Genomic DNA, 27,741 nt, shown 5'->3' with positions numbered 1-27,741 from the left:
CTGAACTCCTGGGTCCTTGGGGAGAAGCAGCGGCAGGCCCGGACTCCTGAGTCTGAGAGCGGTGGGTCCTTGGGACCCAGACTTCTAGGTCTCCGGGGCCTGAGCCGGCTTCTGTTTGGGGAATCCAGCGCCTGGATTTTGACAGAGGATGAGCTTGGAGCCAGGACTCCTGAGTCTTGGGGAGGAAGTCAGCTAGTAAGGCTGTTTTTCCAGACACCTGACTTTGCTTCCCCTTCCTGGCTCTCTTGGGCCACAGGCATGGAAAAATGGAGAGTGGGAGATCCCAGGAGCATCCAGAGAAGGAAAACAGCCAAGGTGGAGGGTGGAAGGTTTGTCCTAATTAAAGGTCCCAGCAACTGACAGCTCTACACCCCAGCCCTGAGGGACACCATCTGGTGAGAGCCCCTATTGACAGAACCTTCAGCTCTGCATCCAGACCATTCCCCAGGAGGTGTGGGGGGCAGTTGGGAGAGGGAATGTGGGGGAGGGCGGGGAGTCAGTAGTGGGAGGGAAGGAGAAAGACTAGAGGGAACATCAAGGATGGAGCTGTGGGGGTTCAGGCCAGATGCCTCATCTTGTTCCTGGAGGAGGACCAGAGAAGGGAGTGGGGGTGGGGGCGGGGGGAGGAAACGGGCAGTTCCAATTCCTGCAGGAGATAAGCAGGCGGAAGAAGCTTATCCCATGTGAGTTTGTATGTGTGCACGTTGGGATGGGGAGGGCAGGCCAAGCAGCATAGGGTTATAAAATTCAAAGATGTGACAACCGGGAGGGCTCAGCGATGGAGAAACAAATGAAAGAGGTGTAGTCAAATGTTGACCGAGAACAAATATTTTAAAAAGATTTTTATTTGTCAGCGAGAGAGAGAGAGAGAGAGCAAGCACACAAGCAGGGGGAGCAGCAGAGGGAGAAGCAGACTCCCTGCCGAGCAAGGACCCTGACGCGGGGCTCCATCCCAGGACCCTGGGATCATGACCTGAGCTGAAGGCAGATGCTTAACAGACTGAGCCACCCAGGCGCCCTGAGAACAAATATTTATTGACCGTCTGGTGTGTGAGAGACAGAGCATGTGGAGTGAGGGATAGAGAGGAGAACAAAGACAGAAAGGCAGAAAAACAGAGACACGTAGAGGCATCAAGAGAGACAGTGACATAGGTAAAGGCTGCCTGAGATGTAACCACCTAATGGAGGGAGGGAGTGGGAGAGAGAGAGAGACAGAGGGAAGCTTCATGAACTAGAACTCACATGGCCACAGGGTTCCCAAGCTGGGCTCACTCCTGTAGCCACTTAGTGCAGGTGGTCTTGGACCTGCCTTTCACTCCACCCACTCTGACAGCCCTGCACACTTATATACCTTAGACACTCTTTCACACACACGTACTCCTGCACATACTTTGACAGATCACATTTCACTCTCACCTTCCCCATGCTCACACGCATGATCATGCCTTCACACACACGTATGCACACAGATACCTGCACTTTTGCAGTCTCTCACACACTTGCACACTCTCCAGCAGAGACCCCTGATGGCAATGAGATGTCTACTCTGGGAAGGCAGAGACTTGCCAAGGTCATGTGCCAGGGCAAGGAAGAGCTGGGGAGTCCTATTCCCCATGCTGGCTCCAGCTCTCCACCCAGGTCTGACCAGCTGCCCCTTATCCCTGGCCCAAGCCAGGCCCTCGGGGTCATGGGGCCTGGGGAGGCACCGTGGAATGTTCCTGGCATGTGCTGACAGGGGATTTCATGCTCCGGCTGGGCCGGGAGGAGCCTGCTGGGCAGAGGCCTGAAGCTGAAGACTCGGGAGGGCACCTGGGGGAGGCAGCAATGTGAGGACGGCATCGGGCTGGGTCTCTGCCACTGACCACATCAGCCTCATCGCTCTCCTGGGCTCCTGGAGCCTGCTGGACTCTGAGCAGCAGAGTCCTCCCTGAGGGGCTGTGAATAGTGAGAGGAGAGCAGGGGTGGGGGTGGCAGGAGGGAAGAAGGGTGAGACTGAAGAGGAGGAAAGGTGAGAGACAGAGACTGACTCGTGGGAAGAGGGGAAAACAAAGAGAAGGAGACAAATGGACGAAGAGAGACAATAAGAAAAGCCAGAGACACAGGGAGAGGGACCCAGCGAAAGACAGAGACAGAGAGGAGAGGCAGGCAGTGGACACTGCGGGAGCCACCGGCAGAGGACCCAGGATGGCTCTGAGGACCCCCATCAGGGCTCCCCTGCTCCTCACGGGGCTGCTGACAGCAGGTGAGTGGGACCCTGGTCTTGTGACCCAGCACCACGTGGCCCTCATTTCCCATTCATGTTCTCCAGACAGACCCTCTGCCCTCTCCTGCTGACACCCGTGTCCCCAGGCCTGGCCCAGTTGCCGCTCCCTGCCTCAGCCCCGCGAGGCTTCTGGGCTCTGCCTGAAAACTTGACGGTGGTGGAGGGGGCCACTGCTGAGCTGCGGTGTGGGGTCAGCGCCCCTGGCAGTGTGGTGCAATGGGCCAAGGATGGGCTACTCCTGGGCCCGGATCCTAGGATCTCCAGCTTCCCGAGGTACCGCCTGGAAGGGGACCCTACTAGAGGTAAAGGATTGGGGCCTAAGACGCTGAATCACCAGCAGGGGCTGCCTGGGGTCCTGACCTGGCACCCCCGGTCTCGCCTGCAGGTGAATTCCACCTGCATATTGAAGCGTGTGACCTGAGTGACGATGCAGAGTATGAGTGCCAGGTCGGCCGCTCAGAGACAGGCCCTGAGCTTGTGTCTCCCAGAGTGATCCTCTCCATCCTGGGTATGGGTGAGAGACCCCCCCCCCCCCCAGGACACAGGAGTCCAGATTTCCAGCCCTCTCCTACCCCAGGGCCCAGGATTCCAAGCCCCCAGTCCCAGGCCCGGGGTGCACATCTGATGAGCAACGAGATGCCAAACCCAAATCCTCCTATTTTTCTCAGTGGTGGCAGCTCACCCCAGATCTTTTCTCACCAGTGCCCCCCAAGGTGCTTCAGCTGACCCCCGAGGCAGGGAGCACAGTCACGTGGGTAGCTGGGCAAGAGTACATGGTCAGCTGTGTATCTGGGGATGCAAAGCCAGCACCTGACATCACCTTCTTCCAGAGTGAGTGTGGATGAACTGGCGGGAGCCCCTGGAGTGGGGAGGGGGTGTGTCCTCCTAGAGGTCCCAGAAAATAGGACATTCCTGAGTGAGGGGGATGCAGGAACAGACTTGGGGAGATGTTGAAGCCAGTGTGAGACCCTGTGAATGGGAGGAAACATCCAGGGAAAGGCACCAAAGTGATGGCAGGACTGCCGGTCTGGGACTCGGGGAAAAGGTTGAGGCTCCAGATGGAGATATGGGTGTCATCTTTGGTAGTACAGAAGCAAGAAGCTGGGTGATGGTGGTGGGTGACACAACCCGGCGAGGTGGTGAGGGCAGGGGTGAGGCCCATGACCTCCAGGATTCAGGGAGGTCCGAATGTGTGGAGGAACCGAGCTGGAGCTTTTCCTCCAGAACCAGGAGGGAGGGGGCACCATGTCCACCCCGAGGATTTCCAGGCCATTCTCCCCAGGATCTGCCTTGTGGGGAACCCGGCATCCCTCTAGCCCTCTTGTTGCCTCAAGGTGGACAAACAATTTCTGACATCTCTGCTAATGTGAATGCGGGGTCCCAGGAGAAACTCTTCACCACAGAGGCCACAGCCAGGTATGAAATTTGGGATGCCCTCCCCTCAGCCTGACCCCCAAATTTCTCTGTGAGAATTCCAAGCACAGAGACTAGAATCAGGTATGAACATCTGGGACCTAATTCTTCTCCCCGACCTTCCAAAACATCTTCATGGGAACCCTAGTTCCAGAGTATCAAGTGCAAGGATTTTGGCCTGGTGTGGGCCTCTGGGATTCCAATTTTCACTGCTGACCCCCCCCAGATCTCTTCCATGGAACTCTAGATCCTAGAGGAAATCAGCAGAGAGACTTAGAAGACCAGGTGTGGGAACCTGGGATCCCCACCTCTTCACCCTGACTCCCCAAATTTCAGATGATGACTCTGACTCCAGAACCCCAACTTCCCACCCCAGGGTGACACCCCAGAGCTCAGATAATGGGCAGCTCCTGGTCTGTGAGGGGTCCAGCCCAGCACTGGACACTCCCATCCGGGTCTCAGTCACCATGAATGTTCTGTGTAAGTGGGGAACTGAGTCAGCTGTGGGTATGGGGGATGGGAAGCAGGAATTGGGGGGTCCTGGGGGAGTTCAGGGATTATGGAAGGTTCAGGTTCTCAAGGAGAAACACAGGGGTTCAGAGGCAGGTTGTGGGGCCTGGAAAGAATGGATGGGCTCCCCAGGCCCACTGAACGACTGCTGCTTCCCAGTCCCCCCAGGACCCCCTGTCATAGAGTGGCCAGGCCTGGACGAGGGGCACGTTCGGGCAGGACAGAGCTTGGAGCTGCTTTGTGTGGCCCGAGGGGGGAATCCGCCAGCCACACTGCAGTGGCTGAAGGTGAGGGCAGAGCCCTGCATGGGGGTGGAAGGGGAAGCGGGGGGTGGGGGGGAGCTGGCCCTGAGCTGGCCCAGCTCTGGCTCTGTCTCTGTCTCCAGAATGGCCAGTCCATGTCCACAGCGTGGGGCACAGAGCATGGTGAGGCAGTGGCCCGAAGCATGCTAGTGATGATTGTGCGACCGGAAGACCATGGGGCGAGGCTCAGCTGTGAGGCTCACAACAGTGTATCTACAGGGATCCAGGAACGCGGGGTCACGCTGCAGGTCACCTGTGAGTCCTGACACTAGCTGCCCATCTGTCAGTCCGTGCCCCAGAGAGCCACCTGTTTGTGCTCCCACATCATGCCTGTCTGATGCCAAAGACCTTGTCATCTGCCCCCAGCCCCTTGCCGGGGCCGGTCTGTGAGGCATCCAGCCTAGTGTCATGTCTCTCCTCTGTCCGTCGTCCCTGCAGTCCCCCCCAGTGCCATTACCATCTTGGGATCTGCATCCCAGTCTGAGAACAAGAACGTTACGCTCTCCTGCATCACCAAGTCCAGTCGCCCACGGGTCCTGTTACGATGGTGGCTGGGTTGGCGGCAGCTGGTGCCTACAGAAGAGATGGTCATGGATGTGAGGCAGTGGCCAGGCTCCTGGGTCTGAGGGAGGAGGGAGCCGGGGGCATGACTCCTGGATCTGGGAGAGGACCGGCCTGGCAGCCTGGGCCTCACAGAGGAGGGGGTGCAGATGCTTTCCACGTCCCTGCTAGGATCCGGGGGGAACCCAGACATCGGGTACTGGGGATGGGAGTGCTCTCGTTGCCAAGTCTAAAGCTTGCTCCTTGGCAGGGCCTGCATGGTGGCCACGTCTCCATGTCCAACCTGACGTTCCTGGTCCGACGAGAGGACAATGGTCTGACTCTCACATGTGAGGCCTTTAGTGAGGCCTTTGCCAAGGAGACTTTCAAGAAGTCACTCACCCTGAACGTGAAATGTGAGCCCCCACCCTTTGCCCAGGGGTGTCCCATCCCTTTGAGACTCCCCACCCACACCCTCAGGCCCAGCCCAGAGAGAAAAGCCACTCTTCCTGGCTTTCCTCACAGATCCTGCCCAGAAGCTGTGGATAGAGGGTCCCCCAGAGGGACAACGGCTCCGGGCTGGGACTCGAGTTAGGCTCCTGTGTTTGGCCATTGGGGGCAACCCAGACCCCTCTCTTACCTGGCTCAAGGTTGGTACCAAACAAGGGCTTATGGGGGTGGCCAGAAATGGGGGGGGGAGATGGAGCCCTTTCTCTCCTCCAGAGTCTCGAGAAATGTTGGAAAAATGTGAATTTCTTGAAAAATACTGGAGAGTTTGAGTTTTGGTAGGGAATTGGAAAAGACACAAATGCCATGAGGATGAAATGGAATCCTAGGAAAATTCTGGGAAAACAGTGAGAATTCTAGGAAAACAAGAAGGAATTCTAGATGAGGACGGAATTCTAGAGAAAAGGCAGTTAGTTTCATTTAAAGTAAAGGAAATTCTGGTGAAATCTTAGGGATTCAGATGAAATGGCAGGAATTTTAGGGAAAGACTAAGAATTCCAGGTGCAAGGACAATGATGGGCAAAGGCTAGAAATTTGGGGGAAAGACTAGTTATTCCACAGAACATTTGAAAATCTATTAATATTAAATTGCGCTCATGGGATTTGGAGGTAAGAAAGTGAAATTCCATTAAAATTAAAAGAAATTTTGACAGGATTCCGAGAAAATCCTGGGGAGTTAGAGGGCTAGTGAAAATTCTGGGGGAAAGACTAGGAATTATAGAAATGAAATTTAATTGGATGGAATTCTGGGAAAATGCCAAGAATTTGGGCAAAGAAAGGATTCTAGTAAAAGACTAGTGTAATAAGAGAATATTGGGGGAGGATTCAGAAATCTGTGGTAAGACTACGAAATTAAGGGAACGATCAAAGGAAATCTTTGGGGAAAGTGGGAATTTTAAGAAAAAGAACTAAAGATAGGAAAAAATGAAGAAATTCTGGGAAAAGCTTGGAGATTCCATGGGACTTTCCTGACATGTGTTGTTTGCTAAGTGTAGCTGGAATGGATTTTGAGGAGCGGGGCTGAGGGTTGGCAGGGGGCACCAACCATGGCTGGCCTCCAGAGAGCCGAGGAGGCGGGGCAGAGGGGTGGGGCGTGGGACTGGAGGCCAGATCCCACCACAAAACTGTGGGGCTCTGCGGCCCCAGGTAGGTGGGAGAGATTCCGGCTGGGAGTGCTCGATTCCAGTCCTCATTCCTCTAACTCAGCTGGGTGCCAGGGTAAGGAGGACCCTTTTCCTCACACACGAAGGCTTTATCTGCGCTGGCGGCAGCCAACCCAATGGGGCTGTTTCGGGGGTGGGGGGGAAATGGCAGGGCTACACGGTCCCCCCCAGTCAGTCTTTGCCCTCAGGACTCCCGGATGGTGACCGAACCGCGGCCACCCCAGGAGCCACGGCGGGTGCAGCTGGGAAGTCTGGAGAAGTCAGGGAGCACGTTCTCCCGAGAGCTTGTACTGATCATGGGTCCATCGGACAACCAGGCCAAGTTCACATGCAAGGCGGGTCAGCTCAGCGCATCCACGCAGCTTGTGGTGCAGTGTGAGGGCGCACTCGGCCAGGGTCTGGGGCAGGGCTTAGTGGTGGCGGGGAACTAAGCCAGAGCCAGGCTGGGGGACAGTGGATATCGAGAGCCAGGAGGCGTGTGGCAGAGCCTGGGGTCTAGGCAAAGTGGAAGTGGGATCTGAGCCTTGCTCTTCTGACCCATTCTTGAAGTTCCCCCAACAAATGTGACGATCCTGGCCAACGCAACGGCTCTGCGCCCAGGGGATGCATTAAACTTGACTTGCATCAGCGTTAGCAGCAACCCTCCTGTCAACTTGTCGTGGGACAAGGAGGGGGAGAGGTGAGAGTGCCAGTGGCCCCTCCACTCTCTGCTTCTGGTCACGCCCCTTTACCATTTGGCCCCCCACCCCCGCCCCTGGTGTCCTGCCCTGTACCTAGTACCCCTCCGGCTCTGGTTCCATCCCTGAGCTAGCCCTGAACTGACCCTACCACCCTTGTGTGGGCCACAGGCTGGAAAGCGTGGCCACACCACCCCGTAGTGCCCCATTCAGAGGCTCTGCAGCAGCCAGGAGTGTCCTTCTGAGAATGTCATCCCGAGACCATGGCCACCAAGTGACCTGCCGAGCCCACAGCCCTGAGCTCCGGGAAACCATGAGCGCCTTCCACCGCCTCAATGTGCTGTGTATGTGGAACCCCCTTGGGATTCCCTCCTGACCCTATACTACTTAGGTCTTCACCTTGACACTGTCCCTTTATCTCCATTCTAAAGCTTGAAACTTTATCCTTGAGCCCTGGCTCTACACCAACTCCTATCCTCCCTCTATTCTAACCCCTGACTGTGAACCCTCCTGAACCCTCTCTCCATCTTTTAACCTGACTCTGGCCTTTACCCTTTTCCTAAACTAGATCCTAACCTCTATCCTGAACCTAATTGCCGAGCTCAGCTCTGAACTTGTTACCTTGTCCACAACCTTAAATCTAGTCATGACTCCAACTTTAACCCTTATACCAGTACCTGATCTCAAATCCATCCCAGACCCCAACCTTAACAACAATCTTGACTCCGGGTGGCGCCCCTTCCACAGACCCTCCAGAGTTCCTAGGGGAGCAGGTGCTTGTGGTGACCGCTGTGGAGCAGGGTGAGGCACTGCTGCCGGTGTCTGTATCTGCCAACCCTGCCCCGGAGGCCTTCAACTGGACCTTCCGCGGCTACCGCCTCAGCCCAGGTGCGTGGAGTGGTCACAGAGAGGGGTGCAGGTCTCCCAGCCTCGAGGGTCTGGCAGGCTCCTCACCCTGACCTCCCCCAGCTGGTGGCCCTCGGCATCGCATCCTGTCTGGTGGAGCCCTGCAGCTATGGAATGTGACCCGAGCTGACGATGGCCTCTATCAGCTGCATTGCCAGAACTCGGAGGGCACTGCTGAAACTCTAGTGCGGCTGGATGTACACTGTGAGCCCCCATCATCACCCTAGGAAACTAGGGAGTTCTGGGAGCCCCGCCCCCCTGGTAACCACACCCACTCAGGGAATCTTGCCCACTGTGGAGTCTCCTATTGTGGAAGCTCCGCCTACCCTGGGATGTTCACCCATCCTGAAAGCCTCCCACTCTGGGAGCCTCCACTGTGATGGAGTCACTTCCACTTTGGGAACCCTGCCCACTAGAGAGGCCCTATACGTGGAATCTGCTCAGATGGGGGGCCACCTACATGGGAGTTACTCTCATCGGGAAGCCTTGGGGCGCCTGGGTCGCTCAGTCGGTGGAGCGTCTTGACTTTTGATTTCAGCTCAGATCATGATCTCAGGGTCCTGAGATTGAGCCCTGGCTCCTCTGTGCTCAGGGTGGAGCTGGCTTAAGATTCTCTCCCTCTACCTCTGCACACATGCACGTGTGCAGGAGCTCCCTCTCTCAAAAAAAAAAAAAAAAAGTAGGAAGCCAAGCCCACTGTGGAGATCCACTTCCATATAATCCTGGAAGTCGCCCAGACCTATTCTTGTCACCACAGAGGCACAGTACAGTAGAGGGTAGGGAATGCCTCACCAACCCTGAGAACATTACTCCACGTGCTCTGCATAAAGGGCAGAATGTATCATAGCTGTTCATACCTGTAACTTTCCTGAGCACCTCTAAGACACCTTTTCCACCTGGGGCCTTCTCCCACCATCATCTGTATGGGCACAAATGCCTTCCCCAACCCCTTGTCTTCCCCAGATGCCCCCACTATCCGAGCTCTCCAGGACCCAACTGAGGTGAATATCGGGGGTTCTGTGGATATAGTCTGCACTGTTGATGCCAATCCCATCCTTCCAGGGATGTTCAACTGGGAGAGGCTGGTAAGGATCCGACCTTTGGTAAATGGAGGTAGGGGCTGGGGGATGTGGTTTTTTGACTGTGAGTTCCTTGGGAGGAGGGATCACAGCTATATGATCTTATATAACTACATATTTGTTGGGACATCCTCCAAGACCTAACTAACTGTTGAATGGAAGATGGATGGGTGCGTGAGTGGATACATAACCAAGTGAGTGGGCAGGCAGGTGGATGGATAGGTAGGTGGATGGATGAATAAATGGATGAAAGAACAGATGGACAAACAGACAAGTGAATACATGGATAAATGATGAATAGATGAGTCACTAAATGGTTGAATGAGAAAAATGAATAGATAAATTGATTAGATTAGAGGGTAGATGGATGAATAAATACACCATTAGTGGAAAGATGTCTGGGGAAGAATGATGGATGAATGGATGGATAGATGGATGGATGGATGGGTACATGGGTCAATGGAGAGATGGAGAGATGGATGAACAGGTAGTTGGATGAACTGATGAACAGTTGCATGTATTTAAGGGTACGTGCAGGTATGAGTAAACAGAAGGGGTAGATGGGTGGAGAGATGGAAGGGTGGATAGGTGGACGGGTAGAAGGAAGATGAATGAATGCGTGAATGCACAAATGGATGAAGGAGAGGCAGATGGATAGATAAATGAATAAACTGATGCAGAGATGGATGGTTAAATAGATGGGTGGACGGGTAGATAGATTGTTCTGAGCATGAATGACTGGATAAATGGATGGGCGAATAGTTTTCTGGATTGGTGGATGAATGGATGGGCCCATGAATAAATGATTGGATGCATGGATAGATGGATGGGGGAATTTTTTCTTTGCTAGACCTGTGGAGGGTGATTGTGTCTGGGAGAATAAAGCTACAGGAGAGACCCAGTTTGGGGGATAGTGGGGCTGCGGCCAGACTTGGGGCCCATTCTCCTGTATCTTGTGCCTCAAGGGAGAAAAGGAGGAGGACCAGAGCCTGGATGAGATGGAGAAGATGTCAAAGGGAGCCACAGGGCGTCTTCGAATTCACCATGCCAAACTGGCCCAGGCTGGTGCTTACCAGTGCATTGTGGACAATGGAGTGGCACCTCCAGCCCGAGGACTGGTCCGACTTGTTGTCAGATGTGAGTAACACCCAAACTCCTGATTTTAAGGCCTGCCACTAAACTCACATCTCTCATGTCCTTCCACATACCTCATGTTGACCAACAACTCCTCTTAGTTGCCCCCCAGGTGGAGCACCCTACTCCCCTAACTAAGGTGGCTGCAGCTGGAGATAGCACCAGTTCTGCCACCCTCCACTGTCGTGCCCAAGGCGTCCCCAACATCGTCTTCACTTGGACCAAAAATGGAGTCCCTCTGGACCTCCAGGATCCCAGGTGAGTCAAGGCCTAGCCAGGTAGCACTCTAGTCCCAACTTTGGTCCCCCAACCCCAGTTACCTTTCCTGAATCCCTGCCACACCTTCTCCCCAGGTACACAGAGCACACATACCACCAGGGTGGGGTCCACAGCAGTCTCCTGACCATTGCCAACGTGTCTGCAGCCCAGGATTACGCCCTCTTCACGTGCACAGCCACCAACCCCCTTGGCTCAGATCACACCAACATTCAACTCGTCAGCATCAGTATGGTGGGAGTGGGCTGTGAGGGTGTTGGGAGGATGCTCCCTGGGTCAATCCCCAAGTCTCTGGTTGGCCCAGAATGGCAGTGTTCCCAAAACCCGAGGAAGTATTTATGAGCGGGGATGGAGTTTCTGCCTGCCCTGAAAATCCTAATGGAGCCTGGATCTTCAGGGAAACCCACAGCAAGGAAAAGAAGGGGGGGAATTATTGGCCCAAGTAATTGAAAAGTAGAAAGTCTGGAGTTGCTGGATTTAGGTTCAGCTGTCATCCAGAACTCTCTGACTCTCAGGTCTGCTTTTCTCTGTGTTGGCTTTATTCTAAGGCTCCTCATAGAGGCTGTTAGACTTCCCAGGGGAAATGGAATTTTTTCTCTTCCAAACAGTGGCATGAAAGTACTAGACTTACGATTCATTGGCTCTACTCAGCTCTCATCTCACCTCTGAACCAACCTTGTGGTCAGGGAAGGCGACACCCTGGTTGGCTTGGCTCGGTCACAGATCTCTCCTACAAGGAGTGGAGTCATTTCCATCAGAAGCACCTGGCCTGAGAATGTGGATGAACGGTTTTCCAAAGGATACTCAGGGTTCTGCAACAAGAAGAAACAAGGAATGAATGTGACATAGGCACCAAAAAATCCACACAGGGAACATATGTCATATACAGCCAATGCTCATATTTGCCAACTCTATTTGCAAATTTGCCTACATACTAAAATTTATTTGTAACCTCAAAATCAATACTCACGCTGCTTTCTTGGTCATTCAGGAACATGTACAGAGCAGGTAAAAAAATTGAGTCACCCAAATGAGCACATTCTCAGTTGGGGTAGAACAAGGTGACACTCTGCTTTCTTGTTTCAGCTTTCATCCTATAAGGAAATGTCCTCTTTGCAGCCTATTTAGTCCCATATTTTTTGCACTTTTGTGCCTTTTGTTAGTGATTTTGTTATTTAAAGTGGCCCCTAGCCATAGTGCTGATGTGCTGTCTAGAGTTCCTAAGGATAGGGAGAAAACACTTCTGTTGGATAAGCTTCATTCAAACACAAATTGTAACACTGTTGGCTGTGAGTTCAATGTTAATGAATCAATAAGATACATTAAATAAGGTGTTTTTAAACAGAAACAGAAAAAACAAAGTCATGTATTGACTAGTTGATGAAAATGTTGTGACAGGAGGTTCACAGGAATCTAACTGCATTTCCCCCAGAAGCAATGATTTGATGTTCTGTAATTCAGTGTTCGTAACAATGTTATAGAACATAACCACCACTACTCACGAGAATCAACTATATATTTAAAATCATTCTTAGAAAAACCTGGAAGGAATCTTCTAGAACCCTTCTGTATCCTCTGACTACTCCCCTCATCCTTTTCCTCAAAGGTCGCCCGGATCCCCCATCAGGATTAAAGGTTGTGAGCATGACTCCATATTCGGTGGGGTTGGAATGGAAACCTGGCTTTGATGGGGGTTTGCCACAGAGGTTCCAAATCAGGTGGGTCCTTGTTAGGGCAGGAAGGGATGGCAGCCAACAGGGCTGGGGCACCTCCCTGAATGACTGCCCTCCCTCTCATGCAGATACGAGGCACTGGGGACACCAGGGTTCTTCTACGTGGATGTCCTACCACCTGAGGCCACCACCTTCACACTGACTGGGCTGCAGCCCTCTACACGATACAGAGTCTGGCTGCTGGCCAGCAATGCCCTGGGGGACAGCGGACTAACTCACAAGGGGTCCCAGATTCCTATCACTACCCCAGGTGGGAAGGGACAATCTTGAGCAGGTTGCAGAGCTCCTCAGGGGATTTATGGGGTGATATAGCAAAGTAGATACTATTCCCTTTTTATAGATGAAGAAACTGAAGACCAGAGAGGCTAAGCAAACTGCTGAAGTTCACACAGCTAGAAGGATGTAGAGATGAGATTGGAACTCAGGCAGATGGAATCCAGGAACCAGTTTTTAGCCACTAAACTATTCTGTCTGAATGTGATTAATGACACAAGGGAAATTAGAAAAACGTTTGTGTTGAATGGGAAGAAAACACGGAAATTGTGGGGTGCAGCTAAAGCAGTGTGAGCAGGATATTTACAATATTAAGTGCTCATTTAGATTTTAAAAAAGGCTTCAGATTGATGCTTAGTTTCCACATCTTAAGAAATTAGAAAAAGAAGAGCAAATTAAACCCAAAGTAAACAGAAGGGAGGAAATAATAAAGAGCAAAAATCAGTGAACTAGAAAACAGAAAAACCATAGAGAAAAATCAATGAAACCAAAAGCTGCTGCTTTGAAAAGGTCAATAACCTTTATAAAGCGAATCAAGGCAAAAAAGAGAGAAGACCCAACTACATCCATATCAGGAATGACAGGGGGCGTTACTACTAACCCTACAGACATTAGGGGGAAGTTAGGGAATAATATGGGCAACTTGATGCCAACAAATTCAGCAACTTTGATGAAAGGGACAAATTCCTTCATATGACTAATGAGAACGCTGGACTCTGGCAGGCACGGTAGTGTAGCAGCTCATCACACAGAGCCTCATTTAGACAAGCCTGGATTCAGGTCCCAGCTCTGCCACTTCCCAGTCATGAGACCTTGGGCAAGTTACTTAACATTTTCGAGCCTCAGCATCTAAATATAAGGTATCTCAGATCTCTGTGCCTGTTACTGAAACTAAGGTCTCTCTCAGACAGTTGTGAGGATTAAATTAACTTACTTGAAGTGCTTAGAACAGGGACCTGTATAAAGTAAGTGCTATGTAAATACTGATTTAGAGAAATGCCCCCTGCTCAACTTCTATTTATTTTGTCCATTAAAGCTCCCTCTGTCTTTCCCTTCTTGACAGAGCAGCCTTCTTCCTTATGGAGTAAGGAACTTCTCTTCTCCCATTCCTCCTCTTTCTTTCCCCCTTAGTCTTCCAAGTACTAAAGCATAAAGTACTTTGTACCTCACTTTGCTTGCTCTAGAACTAATACCTCCATTAAGTCATTCTGAGAGCCCATCATCTTTTTTGGTTAACCCTCCAACATTGATAATTTGGGTTAAAAGGACCTTCCATACCATAAAGCACCCATCAACAATAATTATCATCATCATTACTATTATTATTGGCATTAGAATGGCTATTGATAGTATTGCCATTACTATCAGCAACTTGCAGCTCTATTTGAAATATTCCTGAGAAGCCATAAATCAGTTCCTCAAAATGGGTTGAAAAGCTTAATAGGAAACTGCAAAATATTGAAGGCTTACCCAGATTCTTGGCGTTAATTCACAACCTCTATATCCACCCCCCAGGTCTAGACCAGCCTTCTGGAGAACCTGACTACCAGCTGCCCACAGAGCAGCCTGCAGGTAAGTTTTTAATCCCTTGAATATCCCTCTCTCCCCTGAGAATAGAGTCTTCTGGTTTCCAACCCTACCACCTCTGTTTTGTGGCCACAGCCCCTTAAGACTTAGCTCTGTCCCCTATGCACATCCTAAGCTCTTGCTCTTTCTTGGATGTAACACATTTTCTCTCTGCCTAATTCAGTTCAATTCTGAAAGAATTAGCTGATTCCATGCCCTGCACAGAGCCTGTATCAGTTGGCTTTTTTTTTTTTTTTAAAGATCCATTTATTTATATTAGAGACAGAGAGAGCACGCGGGGGAGAGGGAGAATCAGAGACTCTTAAGCAGATTCCCCACTAAGCGTGGAGCCGGAGGTGGGGGCCTAAGGCAGAACCCCACATGGGGCTGAGACAGGCCTGGACATGGGCCCTCGTGGAGCCCCACACGGTGCTCAGTCTCATGACCCTGAGATCCTCACCTGAGCTGAAACCAAGAGTCAGATGCTTAACTGACCGCACCACCCAGGTGCCCCCATATCAGTCAGCTTTTGATGCAAAATAAACCACTTCAAACATGGGCACTAATAGCAACAACCATTGTTTCTCTTGATTCTGAGTGGCTGAACAGTTCTGGTCTGGGCTACGGGCAGCTGGAGGCTCTCCTGGGACTGGATGATCTAGGATGGCCTCCTCCTCACGTATCTGACAACCTGGTTTTTGGTTGGGACGATGGAGATAACTGGGCCACATGTCTCTCCTTCTCCTTGACTTGTGCACAAAGAGGTGGTCACAGGAGTCCCAAGAGCAGCAGGACCAGCCAAGCACTTTTGAGCTTCTGATTCTGTCACACTTGATATTGTCTCATGGGCTGAAGCAGGTGACATGTCTCAACTCCGAGTCAGTGTGGAAGGGGACTACTCAAGAGTGTAGTTACAGGGAGGGAATTATGACCATTTTGCTAACAATCCCCCTCCAAAACCTGAGAAGAAGGTTGCAAGTGACAGAAATTCAGCTGTTGTGGGCAATAAAAAGAATTGCTTGGCTTGTGAAGTTGAAAACTCCAATAGGTGCTCATGATTTTCACGAAGGATCTATTTCTCTCTCTCAACTTTGCCTTCATCTCTGATGGCTTCCTTCTCAGGTTCTTTCATCAAGAGGGCAAAGAAGTACCTGCCCCCCCTCCAGATACCTCCAGTTTTGTTCTACTTCTCAGCAGCCAGCAGAGGAGTGTCCTAAATGTTCTAGCAAAAGTCTACCTTGGGTCAAATGCTGGATGGGTCTGAACTGGTCACTGTGGAAAGAGGGATGGGTGCTCTTATCGGTCGGCCAGGGAGGTCCACATGTCCTCCATGGAGATCTGTGGGAACATACAGTCTAAGAGTGAGGGAGTGGCTATTTCCTCAAAGGAAAATGAGTGCTGTTAGCAGAAGATGGGGAGATAGATGCTGAGCAGATGTTTACTTAGAGGGATTTAGTCTTGTCGTTAGAGACATAGCAGAGGACTCCAATATTACCTGGAATTGAAGTTTGTGCGAAGAGGAAGTCATCTGGGGTGCCTGGGTGCCTCAGTCGGTTGGGCGTCTGCCTTCAGCTGGGGTCATGATACTGGAGTCCTGGGATTGAGCCCCCACACTGGGCTCCCTGCTCGGTGGGGAATCTGCTTCTCCCTCTCCCTCTGCTCCTTCACCCTGCTTGTGCTCTCTCACCCCTCTGACAAATAAATAAAATCTTAAAAAAAAAAGAGAGAGGAAGTCACTTGAGAAGAAAATCAGTTGAGCAGAAAGGACATTTAAGGACAGACATTTGACTCTTCCAAGGCTTAGGGGTGTGGCTCTGCCTCAGTGATTCTGGAAACAGCTCCAGCGGTTAATTTGTGTGGCTGGAGGGTCCAATACCAGGGTCTATGGTTGGTAGGCAAGGCTGAATACATGGGAAGAGGTCTTGAATGCCCAGCTGGAGCTACCACCTGAGTCTACAGCACAGGGCTCAGGTAGGACCTACTGTTAGTGGCTTGACTTGAGAAAGGAGCCACCTGCCCTGAGGTGGCAAGAAGGAGTGGACCTGGAAATCCCTGCCAATCTGCTTCCCTGACCTAGGAAGAGGGGCTATGCTTAGTCAGAAATGGGCTTTCTCAGAGAATGCTGCTCTGGGCCTAGAGCCAATTGTTTTGGGTTCATTGAGGGGTACCTTCTTCCCCTAGAACCCACAGAGCTGCCCCTGTTGCCTGTGCTGTTTGCTGCTGGGGGTCTTTTGCTGCTTTCTAACATCTCCTGTGTTGGGGGATTCCTCTGGCAGCGGAGACTGAGGCGTCTTGCTGAAGGTGAGGAGAGACCATTCTTCCCCTGCGGGGATGGAGGCCCAAGGGTGACAAAGAGCCCTGGGGCTGCTCCATATTGAAAGTCTCCCAGGGCCTGTCTGGTCAGAGAAGGGGTGTCTCTGATCCCTTTTTCCCTATTTCCCTCAGGCATCACAGAGAAGACAGAAGCAGGGTAAGTGGGAATATTTTTCTGTAAGAAACGCTCTGAGGAAGGAGGTTTGGGGATGAGAGGTGTCTGAGTCAACACCAAGATGCCCTCCATACCTCTGTCCTGGAAGGTCGGAGGAGGACCGAGTCAAGAATGAATATGAGGACAGCCAGTGGACCGGAGACAGAGACACTCAAAGCTCCACGGTGAGGGGGTGCTCCTGGAAGCTCTGCTGACAAGGAACTGGCAGACTAAAATTCTGTCATTAACTTCAGGTTAATCATTGTCCTTTCTGGGAACTATGGAGCCAGAGGATAGAAAAGATTTATCTGGGTTTTTTTGGGGGGGGGCGGGGTGTTGACAGGTTAGCACAACGGATGTAGAACCATATTACCACTCCATGAAGAACTTCAGCCCCCGGCTGCCACCAACACTGGAGGAGGTGTATTATCCCGGAGGTGAGTTGTGACCATATCAGAGCTCCCTCTGCTCATAGATACCCCTGACATCTGGACAGGTGCCCTCATCATCCCTTCTTTCCACTCCAACTCCAGGTTTCACACATCTTGAAGAGGAGGATATGGTTTTTCCTGGACACCTGTATGATGAGGTGGAAAGACTGTATGCCCCACCTGGAGCCTGGGGACCCCTCTACGATGAAGTACCAATGGTGAGGAGATGTGTATCAGCAGAAGTTTTTCCTGGCTAGTGCCAGAAACCCACCTCCTACTGTTTATGTTAGTTAGGGTAAGCTAGACGCCATAGCACAAAGGCCTGGCTACGATCCTATTTCCTTCTCACATAGCAATCAGAGGTGAGTGACCCTATTACAGATGGTTATTTCAGAACTCAAGTTCTTTCCATTGTGTTCCTCTGTCATCCTCTAGTGCATTGTTCAAGTTTGCATAGATAGGCTAGTTCACTGCGGGTTTCAACTGGTGGGAGACGGAAAAAGAGAGTGTGGTGGAGGCACAACCCAGCATTATGGCGTATGCCCAGATATGGTACACTCTACTCATTCCCTGATGAGAACACAGTCACATGGTCATACCTAACGATGAAGGAGACTGAGAAATATAGTCCAGCTTGGCATCTAGATGCCTCACTATATTTCTATTACCATGGAAGAAAGAAGCTATGCATTCTACTGGATAATTAGCCTTCTCCACTATGCTGGTTAAACAGAGAGGTATAGAGAAATAAATTTTTGGCCCACTTAATTGAAAAGTCAAGGAACAGAATAGTCTTCAGGCCCCACCCAGGTGGACCCAGAGTTTCCTCCCTAGAGATGTCCCCAGAAAATGCAGGTTTGTATCCCGTTAGGTTGGTAACCTTCAGAGAAAGAGAGTGTCTCTTTCCCAATACCTCTCAAGTCCCAGAACTGACACTTTATTAGTCTAGCTTTGGTCACATACTTATTGCTGAACCACTGAGGCAGGGGAAAGACTATGCTAATTGGACAGGTCTGGACTGGTGCCCAGCCATGGCATCAGAGAGTAGGGGCCATCCACTGGACTGAGTGAGAGAGGAACAGAGAGCCCAGAGGGAAGTGAAGATGGTGACTGGGCAGGCAAGAACAACAGACCCTTTTGACTATTAACTACCCCACCTACTGTAAGGGAGGTGGCACAGAACCCTTGACTTTCCGTGTGGCCTTGGCTAATGCTCTGGCACCTCTGGGACAAGGATTTCCCTCTGTAACTTTGTCCCAGATGGGGCACTGTTCTCACCAGCGAGGAAATAATGTTCATTAAAATGCTGTCCATGGTGCTGAACCATATGTGCCCTCTAAAGCACAGATGCAATCGGCACACTTTTTCTGTAAAGGTCCAGATAGTAAAAACTTTGGGCTTGCTGTCCTTTTCAAAACTACTCAGCTCGGCCTCTGTAGTATAAAAGCAGCCATAGACAATACATAAATGAACAAGTGTGGCTAAGTTCCAGTAAAATTTTATTTTTGGACACTGAAATTTGAACTTCATATAATTTTCACACGTCATAAATATTCTTCTCTTGGTATTTTCCCATCAATTAAAATATGTAAAAGCATCTTTAGCCCCAGGCAGTAAAAAAACAAGCAGCAGGCTGTATTTGGCCCATGGGCAAATTGGCTCTACAGTTTGCGGAGCTAAAACCACCATTTGCTCCCAATCCTAGGGGAAAGCACATCTCCAGTAACAACCACTCTACATGGTCTTTTTTGTCTTCTATTTTGATGAAAACTTTGAAATTTATAGGCTAACAGAATCATGACTCACATTCCACTCCAATTCTCTGTATCATGTACTTTTAAAGGTTTCATATTTCTGACATTTAAATTATTTTTCTGACAGAAATCATGAGAAATCTTAGACTTGCATAAAAACAACCCAGTTAGTGAGGTTAGGAGATGAAAAGATGGAGATATAGATAAATCAGGATCGAACAAGGGTTGCTATTGTTGAAGTTGGGTGATGGGTACATGGAGGTTCATGATGGAGGCTCATTATAATCGCTCTCCTCTTTGTATATGTTGATTTTTTCCCTCATCATTAGAAACTGAAACATTTTTTTTTTCTGGGAAGTTGAGTAGGAGTGTGTATCTCTCCTGGAGTGGTCATGATGACTCATAGGGCATCCTTCTATGGTTCTAACTCCACCTTTGCTTGTCAGAGCCCCTTTGACCCCTGCCGACCTGAGGAGACATATGAGGATACAAGAGGAATCTATGATCGGGTGGCAGGAGACTTGGACCCTATGGAACCTGATTCTCTACCCTTTGAGCTGAGGGGACATCTGGTGTGAGAGCCTTCTCAACACCCTTTTCCTACACCTGCAGGACATAATATTCTAATGGCCCTTTTTATTCCAACATGGGCTGAGCGTGTTAAGTGAGCTCCATAAGACACAAAGGAATGGGACTATTTTCAAGAGAGGTGTGTGTAAGTGACAGGAGATGATTCAAGCTGGTGCCAACAAGGCTTGTATGAATAAGATAGCTCTGGGAGCTGACTTTAGAAACTAAACTTCTCCAAGGGAAACAGTGAATTGTAAAAGACATCTCAATAATGAAAAGCTCTTTCAGGGCCTTTATACTTTTTAAAGTAAAATTTCCAGAAGTTGGGAAAGACATATTAAAAATAGTTCATTTTGAGTTCAACTACACGTGAAATGGCTAATAAGTGGAGTTTGTGAACCACTGTTATATCCTACTTATTTTATTATTTTCCACAAGTATCTAAAATATGATGTATAAACTATGACACACATGTAAACATAAATAGACTCTATAGAAAACAAAAAGACAATAAAACCAGCCAGACACAAAAGAATACATATTGTATGATTTCACTTATAAAAATTCTAAGGCAGGCAAAGGTAATCTAAGGGGACAGAGCAGATCAGTGGTTGCCTGGGGCCATGAGAAGGGAACTGACTGCAAAAGGGCACAACAGAACTTTTTGGGGGTGAAGGAAATGTTCTATATCATGATTGTGGCGGTGGTTTCATGGGGTATAGATTTGTCAAAGCTCACTGAACTGTACTTAAGGGTGCATTTCACGGTACATAAGTTATACCTCAGTAAAGGTGATTTGTAAAACAGTCTCCTTAATAAAGCAGCCCAGCAAGAGAATTCTTGTTGTTTATATTGAATCACAGAAAAACTGAGAAATCAGCCTATTTTCATGGAGAACAGGGTATAGCTAAGTATAATCTTCATTTAGGCCTCCACTTCTACTTGATTAATCATATTATCAAAACTGTAGGTTCAAATGCTCATCAACGTATTATTATTTTTATCAGTGCAGACTAAAATAAGCTTTTACACTACAGCACTTGAATACACAAATGCACTGGGATCCAAACAATCCCCCTTTAATTTAAAAGATGATTTGATTCCTAAAAGTAGAATTTTCCTCATTGTGTATTTTTCTTTTTTGAAGAAGAGACCTACAGCATTCTGTTTCCACACTGGCTAAGCAGGAAAGTGAATTTATTTGGCTGTTCTAGCTGACAACGGCAGGGGAATGCTGGCTTCAAGCACGGCTGGATCCAGTACTGAAACAAAGCCACGAAGGGTCTATTTTTCTATGTATTGTGACTCTGCTTTCCTGGTTGGTTTCACGCTCAGGTAGACTCTTCATTTAAGAAAGAAAGACGACCCCTTACAGCTCTAGGCTGGCATTCCACACAAGCTCAGCAGCCACCGTGCCTGTTGGGCCGGTATTTCTGGAAAGTCCGGGACCTGTTTTTCCCTCAGCCCAGCTTGGGTCTTAAGCCCATCCCTGAACCAATCATTGTGGCCAGGGAAGAGAATATGCTAATATTCTTGGATCTGGGTTGCTGGATACCACTTGAACAGCTTGGGTAAGGCTCCCCAAAGGAACTCCATCCTGTGGCTGGATCTCTTCGTGCACTTCCTATTTCCTCTTTGCCACTGTCTGAATCAAGGTAGCAAATATCTATTGCTTCTGTCTGCCCAGAATCTAGTCCCTTTTAATTTACATAAATAACTCTGAATGAGACAAGTTCCTGATTACAGCAACCTCCTGGATCCAGCTGTGCCTGAAGTGAGAGCTGCTTCAGGACCATAAATTCCCCTTTCCCCTTAGGCCAATCTGAATGGTGGCTTTAGTTAGTTGCAAACATAAATTACCCTCTTTCTTAAGCCAGTTTGAATGGGGGGCCTTTAGTTAATAGATACAAAAAATGGATAATTTGCAAGGGGCAGAAACTCACTCAAGCTTAAGTAGAGCTAAAAAATCATTTGTTTTACTTGTTACTAAGGGAAAAATAATAATTTCATAGTTGAGAAAACATGATCGATGCCACCTTAACCAAACGATCAAAGTTAACATTACCAGTCATGGGACAAAATGGCATCACGAGCCCCCTGGTATGAAATACTGAGGATATGACAGAATGTCAATGATATTCCGGAGTAAAATGCATAATATGAATCTAATAATGAGGAAGACAGATAGGAATTGAAGGATATTCTATAAAATAACTGGCCTGTAATCTTCATATATGTCAAGGTCATGCAACACAGAAGATTGGGGAAAGAAAAGAACACTGAGGGGTGCCTGGGTGGCTCAGTTGGTTAAGCATCTGCCTTGGGCTCAGGTCATGATCTCAGGGTCCTGGGATTGGGCTCCTTGCTCAGCGGCGACTCTGCTTCTCCCTCTCCCTCTCCTTTTGTGATCTCTCTCACTCTCACTCTCTCTCAAATAAAAATCTTAAAAAAAAAAAAGAAAAAAAGAACATTGAGGAATTATTTCAGATTAAAGGAGACTAAAGAGACATCAGAACTTCCATAAAGACTATTATGGGGCCAATTGGCAAAACTAAATAAGGACTGTAGATTAGATAACAATATTGTATCAATGTTAGTTCTATTATACTATGGTTGTGTAAAAGAATGCCTTATTCTTAGGAAATGTACACTTATGCATTTAGGGTAAAAGGGTATGGTCTCTTCAGTTTACTCTCAAACAGCTAGGGGGAAAAAGCGTATATACACACTGACAGAAAAGGATAAAACAAATGTGGTAAAATGTTGACTGTTGGGGAATGTGAGTGAAGTGTACGGGGATTCTTGGTACTATTCTTATATCTGAATCTATATGTCTGTATATCTGTAATTAGGTTAAAATTAAAAAAATATATTGTAAAGATGCATGACAATGTCACAGAAGCAAAAAGTAGGAAGTGCAGCTGGGTCTCATGGGTTGTATAAATCTATCCAGTTCTTTTCATCTTGCACTGGTCCATTCATGTTTGCCTGTATCCCTCAGCAGATTTCCTCCATTTTCTCCTTGTAGATATTTAGCTTCCCTCCTTGTCCATAATGATTGCTTGTTGAGGAATTTGCTGCCCCCGTTCTAAAGCACCATGAAGCCCAACACCACACAGCTGCTTGACTCTGAAATGTAGTACCCTTATTCCAAATTTCAGACGGTCAAATCTAACTGGCCCAAGTTGGATTAAGAAAAAGAAATCATAGGAGGAATAAAGAATATCGAGAACTGGATAAAAAAATGAAGATACAACCTATCAAAATCTGTTGAATACATTAAAAGAAGTGTTTTGGAGGAAATTTATACCCCTTAATACTTACACTAGAAAAGAAGAAAGCTCCAGAGTCATGAACTAAGTGACTATCTTAAGAAACTAGAAAATGACATTTCTCCAAAGAAGACATACAGATGGCCAACACACAAAAAGATGCTGAACATCATTCATCATCAGGGAAATGCAAATCAAAACTACAATGAGGTATCACCTCATACTTGTCAGAATGGCTAAAATAAAAAACACAAGAAACAGTAAATGTTGGCAAGGATGTGGAAAAAAGGGAACCTTCTTGCACTATTGGTAAGAATGCAAACTGGTGCAGCCACTGTGGAAAACAGTATGGCAGTTCCTCCGAAATTTAAAAATGGAACTACTCTATGATCCAGTAATGACACTACTGGGTATTTACCCCCAAATTTTAGCAAAAACACTAATTCAAAGGGATACATGCACCCCTATGTTTACTGCAGCATTTACAAAAGCCAAATTATGGAAGCAACCCAAATGTCCGTTGATAGATAGATGGATAAAGAAGATGTGGTATATACACACAATGGAATATTATTCAGCCATAAAAAAGAATGAAATCTTGCCATTTGCAACAACATGGATGGAGCTAGAGAGTATAATGCTAAGGAAAATAAATCAGTTAAGAGAAAGACAAATACCATATGATTTCTTTTTTTTAAATAACATATGATTTCACTCGTATGTGGAACGTAAGAAACAAAACAAATGAACAAAAGGAAAAAAAAAGAGAGTGACAAACCAAGAAACAGATTCTTAATATAGAGAACAAACTGATGGTTACCAGAGGGGAGGTGGGGGGGGAATGGGTGAAATAGGTGATATAGATCAAGAGCACACTTATCACGGTGAGCACTGAGTAAGGTACAGAATTGTTGAATCACTATATTGTACACCTGAAACTAATATAACATTATATGTTAACTATACTGGAATTAAAATTAAAAACTTAATAAAATTTAAAATAATAATAATGTTGGGAAAATTTTGTTTTGGGGAAAATTTTTAAAAAAGAAAAAACTAGAAAATGAACTACAGAATAAACTCAAAGAAAATAGAGTATTTCTTCTACTTTTAAGAAAATTAAAATAGTGTTTGCTTCAGCAGCATATATACTAAAATTGGAACAATACAGAGAAGATAGCATGGCCCCCGTGCAAGGATGACACACAAATTGAAAAGTATTCCATATTTAAAAAAAAAAAAGAAAAAAAGAAGTTAATGAAAAAGTAAAATGGAGATTCTTTTTTTTATTTTAAAAGATTTTATTTATTGGGCACCTGGGTGGCTCAGCTGGTTAAGCGACTGCCTTCGGCTCAGGTCATGATCCCAGGGTCCTGGGATCGAGTCCCGCATCGGGCTCCCCCTGCTCTGCAGGGAGCCTGCTTCTCCCTCTGCCTCTGCCTGCCACTCCCCCTGCTTGTGCTCTCTCTGTAAAATAAATAAAATCTTAAAAAAAAAGATTTTATTTATTTATTTGAGAGATAGAGTGAGCAAGAGAAAGAGAAAAAAAAAAAGATTTTATTTATTTGAGAGATAGAGTGAGCAAGAGAAAGAGCTCCTTGCTGAGCAAGGAGCCTGATGTGGGGCCTGATCCCAGGCAAAACTAATTTGTGGCATTAGAAGTCAAAGAGTGGTCTTCTTTAGGGTACAGAGAAATAGTACTTGAATAGCATTCCTGGTTCCTCCCCTGTAAAAGTCTGTAGCGCCCTCCAGTGTGGCAACTAAAAACAATTGCGCAAGTTTCCAAAACTCCCACTAGGGGGCGGTACCGCCCCGTTTGAGAAGACCAATCTAGCCCAGATTCTAAGTAAGTGGTTTGCATATTGGGATCTGGAGCTCAGCGGAGAGGTCTGTGCTGGTGATAAAAACTTGGTGGTGGTAATGGGAGTGTCCTCTGATGTTAAGTGGTCACCGAGCCCCGATATTAAAGGCTGAGTAGGCGTGAAGGGCACTGAGACACAGAGAATCGCAGGAGTACTGGGGGGAGAGAGATTTTCCTAAAATTGTTGCTGGAGAATTGGTAAGGCAGGGAGTGATGGGGATTGAGGCTGGTGAGATGGACCAGGATAAACCATGAAGATTAGCTTATGGTGTTTGTACTTTATCCTACAAGTGGTCAGAAGCCAATTAATAGTTGAAATAAGGACAATGGACGAACAGCATTCATGAGCCGTCTCCACATGCCAATCCCTATTCTAAGTTCTTTTTATGTATTTTCTGCTGGAACCATTAGAACCACTCATGAGTCCAATCATTTTGTCACCCAGTGTCCATTCACCCTTTCCCATGCTGACTTTTGGGAAGCAGCAATACCTATTCCCTCACTTCAAGTAGGCTTTGTGCATTGAATGTAGTCCACTCTACCTGGGGCTCCAGAATGGCCACTCAGATTCGGCCATTCCGAGTATCTAACTCTCCAACCCCAGTGATTGACTTAGGGGTCACCCAATCAAAACGGAGAGGACTCTGATCCCATAGCTGTTCTCCCACTTGGAACTATGTCTCTTTGCTAATATAAAAGCCCCTTTCCCTCCCGTCACAAAATGGGTCTCCACCCACAGGACCACATGGAACTTCATTCCAGAAACTTCCATGGCTACTATAGAGCAGCCCATTGTGTTCTCTCTGTTCTGCCAGGCACGCAAGATTCTCCACCTAGTCTCTCCTTCATCCAGATTGTCATTTTCTTTCTTTTTAAAAAAATATTTATTTGAGAGAGACGGAAGGAGTGGGGCGGTGCAGAGGGAGAATCTTGAAGCAGACTCCCTGCTGAGCGCAGAGCCCAATATGGGGCTCAATCCCAGGACCCCAAGATCATGACCCGAGCCAAAATCAAGAGTCGGCTGCTCAACTGAGCCACCCAGGCACCCCTAGACTGTCATTTTCAACTTAACTTTACCCCAGTCTTAGCTTTGCCCTTTGGATAGGTCAGAATCTTTTGTTGTTGTTGTGGCAGATTGTATTTTTCAAAGATGGCCACAACAAGATTTGTTCCTCTTACAATGTGACTTGACACTATCCACTAAAAGACAAGATCTGTGCCCCTCCCCCCACCACACCTTGGTCTGGGCAGGTTTATGACTATGGCAGAAATGACACTGTGTGACTTCCAAGAGTAGGTCATAAAAGGCAATACAACTTCTTCCTGGTTCCCTTAGGATGCTTACCCTAAGAACTCAACCACCATGCTGTAAAGAAGCCCAAGCATCTCTCCCTCTCTCTCTCTCTGAAATAATAAAGTCTTTAAAAAAAAAAAAAAAAGGCACCTGGGTGGCTCAGTCAGTTAAGAGTCTGCCTTCAGCTCAGGTCGTGATCTCAGGGTCCTGGGATTGAGCCCCGCGTCGGACTCCCTGCTCGACAGGGAGTTTGCTTCTCCCTCTCCCTCAGCCTGTCCCCACAAATTGTGCTCTCTCTCTCTCTGAAATAAATAAAATCTTTAAAAAAAAAAAAAAAGCCCAAGCATTCTGTGGAGAGGAACTGAGGCCCCCCAGCCCACTGCCTTGACTGAGCCTCCAGCCAACAGCCAGTACCAAGTTGTCTTATATGTGAGTACAGCATCTAGAAAGTGCCTCTTCCCGCCTCAAACTGAGCTGTCCCCGCTCATACTGTATGGAGCAGAAACAGGCTAGCGAGGCTGAGCCCTGTCCAAATTGCTAATTTGCAAGCAAAATAAATTACTGCTATTGTTTTAAACTACCAAGTTTAGGGGTAGTTTATTTTGCAGCAGTAGATAACTGGAGAATTGCTTCTGCTGACTCACTCCTGGTGTCTTATTTTCTTGTGTGCCTGGTGATCTTTGAGTGTGAACTTATTACCTGATCTTAGTTACTGGGAGTCCTACACACTTAAATTGGGGAAATCTTCCTCCAGAGAGGATTTGCTTCTGGTTCTGCTGGTACTTAAGGGGCGTAATTAACCTGGGTCTATCCCAGCCCCTCTCAGGGTCTTGGCTTAACTTGCAAGTACCAAGTCCAGACCCCCTACCTCTCCCACAGCCCAAGACTTCTCAGCAGCCACTCTCAGGGCAGATCTACCTCTCAGCTATCCCCTGCTCTCCCTCTGCCAGATCTTTTGAGGGGGTGATTCTTCGGGACTCTATTACTCCTTGCAAGATCACAGTGACTCAAGGAGGGAGTCTTATCCACAATTTACTCATACTGCTGCAAGAAGGAATCTCTAAGTCCTGTGTCCAGCAAATGCCAAATAAATCCATTACATCATTCATTCATTCAACAAAAATGAAGTCCCATGCTAATCACTGGGGATAAATTAATGACATTAACAAATGTGGCCCCTGCCCTCATGACACTCACAGTCTGGTGAAGAGGGAGATATTAACTAAGTATTTGCTCAAATAAGGATGAACGTGTCAGGAACTACAAGTAAAGTGTGGAATGGTTAAAATTCCCTCACGGCAAGGGCTGCTCAGGGTAGGCCTCGTTGAAGGCGCACCTTAAATCCTGAGACCTGAGGACATGTGGGAGTTAATTAGGCAAATAAGAAAGGGAAGAGTTGTTTGTTTGTTTAAAGATTTATTTGTTTGTTTTAGAGAGAGAGAGAGAGAGAGAGCATGAGTGGGGTGGGGGGAGGGGGGAGGAGCAGAGGGAGAGAGAGAATCTCCAGCCGACTCCATGCTGAGCGCAGAGGCTGACGCAGGGCCCAATCCCACAATCTCAAGATCATGACCTAAACCAAAATCAAGAGTCGGACACCCAGCCGACTGAGCCACCCAGGTGCCCCTGTTTGTTTTTTAAGTAGGCTCCACACCTAGCCTAGAGCCCAATGCGGGGCTTGAACTCACAACCCTGAGATCAAGACCTGAGCTGAGATCAAGAGTCAGATGCTTAACCGACTGAGCCCTCCAGG

At 48.1% G+C, this 27,741-nt stretch overlaps 1 protein-coding gene and 1 pseudogene across 6 annotated transcripts; both read left to right on the top strand.

Moving 5' to 3' along the window:
- The first annotated feature begins 1,825 nt into the window (after window positions 1-1,825).
- Window positions 1,826-23,028, top strand: NPHS1 (NPHS1 adhesion molecule, nephrin). 6 transcript variants are annotated; one of them, XM_027617633.2, is made up of 29 exons: window positions 1,826-2,242; window positions 2,350-2,565; window positions 2,649-2,777; window positions 2,966-3,094; window positions 3,598-3,679; window positions 4,053-4,156; window positions 4,346-4,473; window positions 4,572-4,743; window positions 4,927-5,084; window positions 5,300-5,444; window positions 5,554-5,678; window positions 6,887-7,073; window positions 7,248-7,377; window positions 7,547-7,719; window positions 8,123-8,263; window positions 8,345-8,485; window positions 9,245-9,366; window positions 10,326-10,497; window positions 10,596-10,752; window positions 10,848-10,999; window positions 12,377-12,488; window positions 12,572-12,753; window positions 14,292-14,348; window positions 16,524-16,643; window positions 16,788-16,812; window positions 16,919-16,994; window positions 17,153-17,246; window positions 17,343-17,458; window positions 22,726-23,028. In XM_027617633.2, the coding sequence occupies exons 1-29, from the start codon at window positions 2,185-2,187 to the stop codon at window positions 22,756-22,758; spliced, it is 3,636 nt and encodes a 1,211-aa protein (XP_027473434.1). In that variant the 5' UTR covers window positions 1,826-2,184; the 3' UTR covers window positions 22,759-23,028. The 6 variants fall into 6 exon arrangements, with proteins under 6 accessions (XP_027473434.1, XP_027473435.1, XP_027473433.1 ...); XM_027617634.2 differs by lacking the exon at window positions 22,726-23,028 and adding an exon at window positions 22,593-22,709; XM_027617632.2 differs by lacking the exon at window positions 22,726-23,028 and adding an exon at window positions 19,441-20,966 and having other exon boundaries at window positions 2,649-2,771.
- A 939-nt stretch (window positions 23,029-23,967) lies between these two features.
- On the top strand, window positions 23,968-24,068 carry LOC113936818 (annotated as a pseudogene).
- The last annotated feature ends 3,673 nt before the right edge of the window (window positions 24,069-27,741 follow it).

This window comes from Zalophus californianus, chromosome 17, assembly GCF_009762305.2.
Source record: "Zalophus californianus isolate mZalCal1 chromosome 17, mZalCal1.pri.v2, whole genome shotgun sequence".
NCBI classification, from domain to species: Eukaryota; Metazoa; Chordata; class Mammalia; order Carnivora; family Otariidae; genus Zalophus; species Zalophus californianus.
The sequence above is the reverse complement of the archived record's forward strand: the minus strand, read 5'-3'. Positions and strand labels throughout refer to the sequence as shown.

What these genes read in the sequence shown, in the direction of transcription:
- NPHS1 (XM_027617631.2), top strand. Translation starts at nt 2,185, where the DNA reads ATGGCTCTGAGGACCCCCATCAGGGCTCCCCTGCTCCTCACGGGGCTG. An exon ending in CAGAAGAGATGGTCATGGAT is followed by an intron (nt 5,085 to 5,299) that starts GTGAGGCAGTGG and finishes GCTCCTTGGCAG; the next exon opens with GGCCTGCATGGTGGCCACGT. An exon ending in GGAGGTGTATTATCCCGGAG is followed by an intron (nt 17,247 to 17,342) that starts GTGAGTTGTGAC and finishes CTCCAACTCCAG; the next exon opens with GTTTCACACATCTTGAAGAG.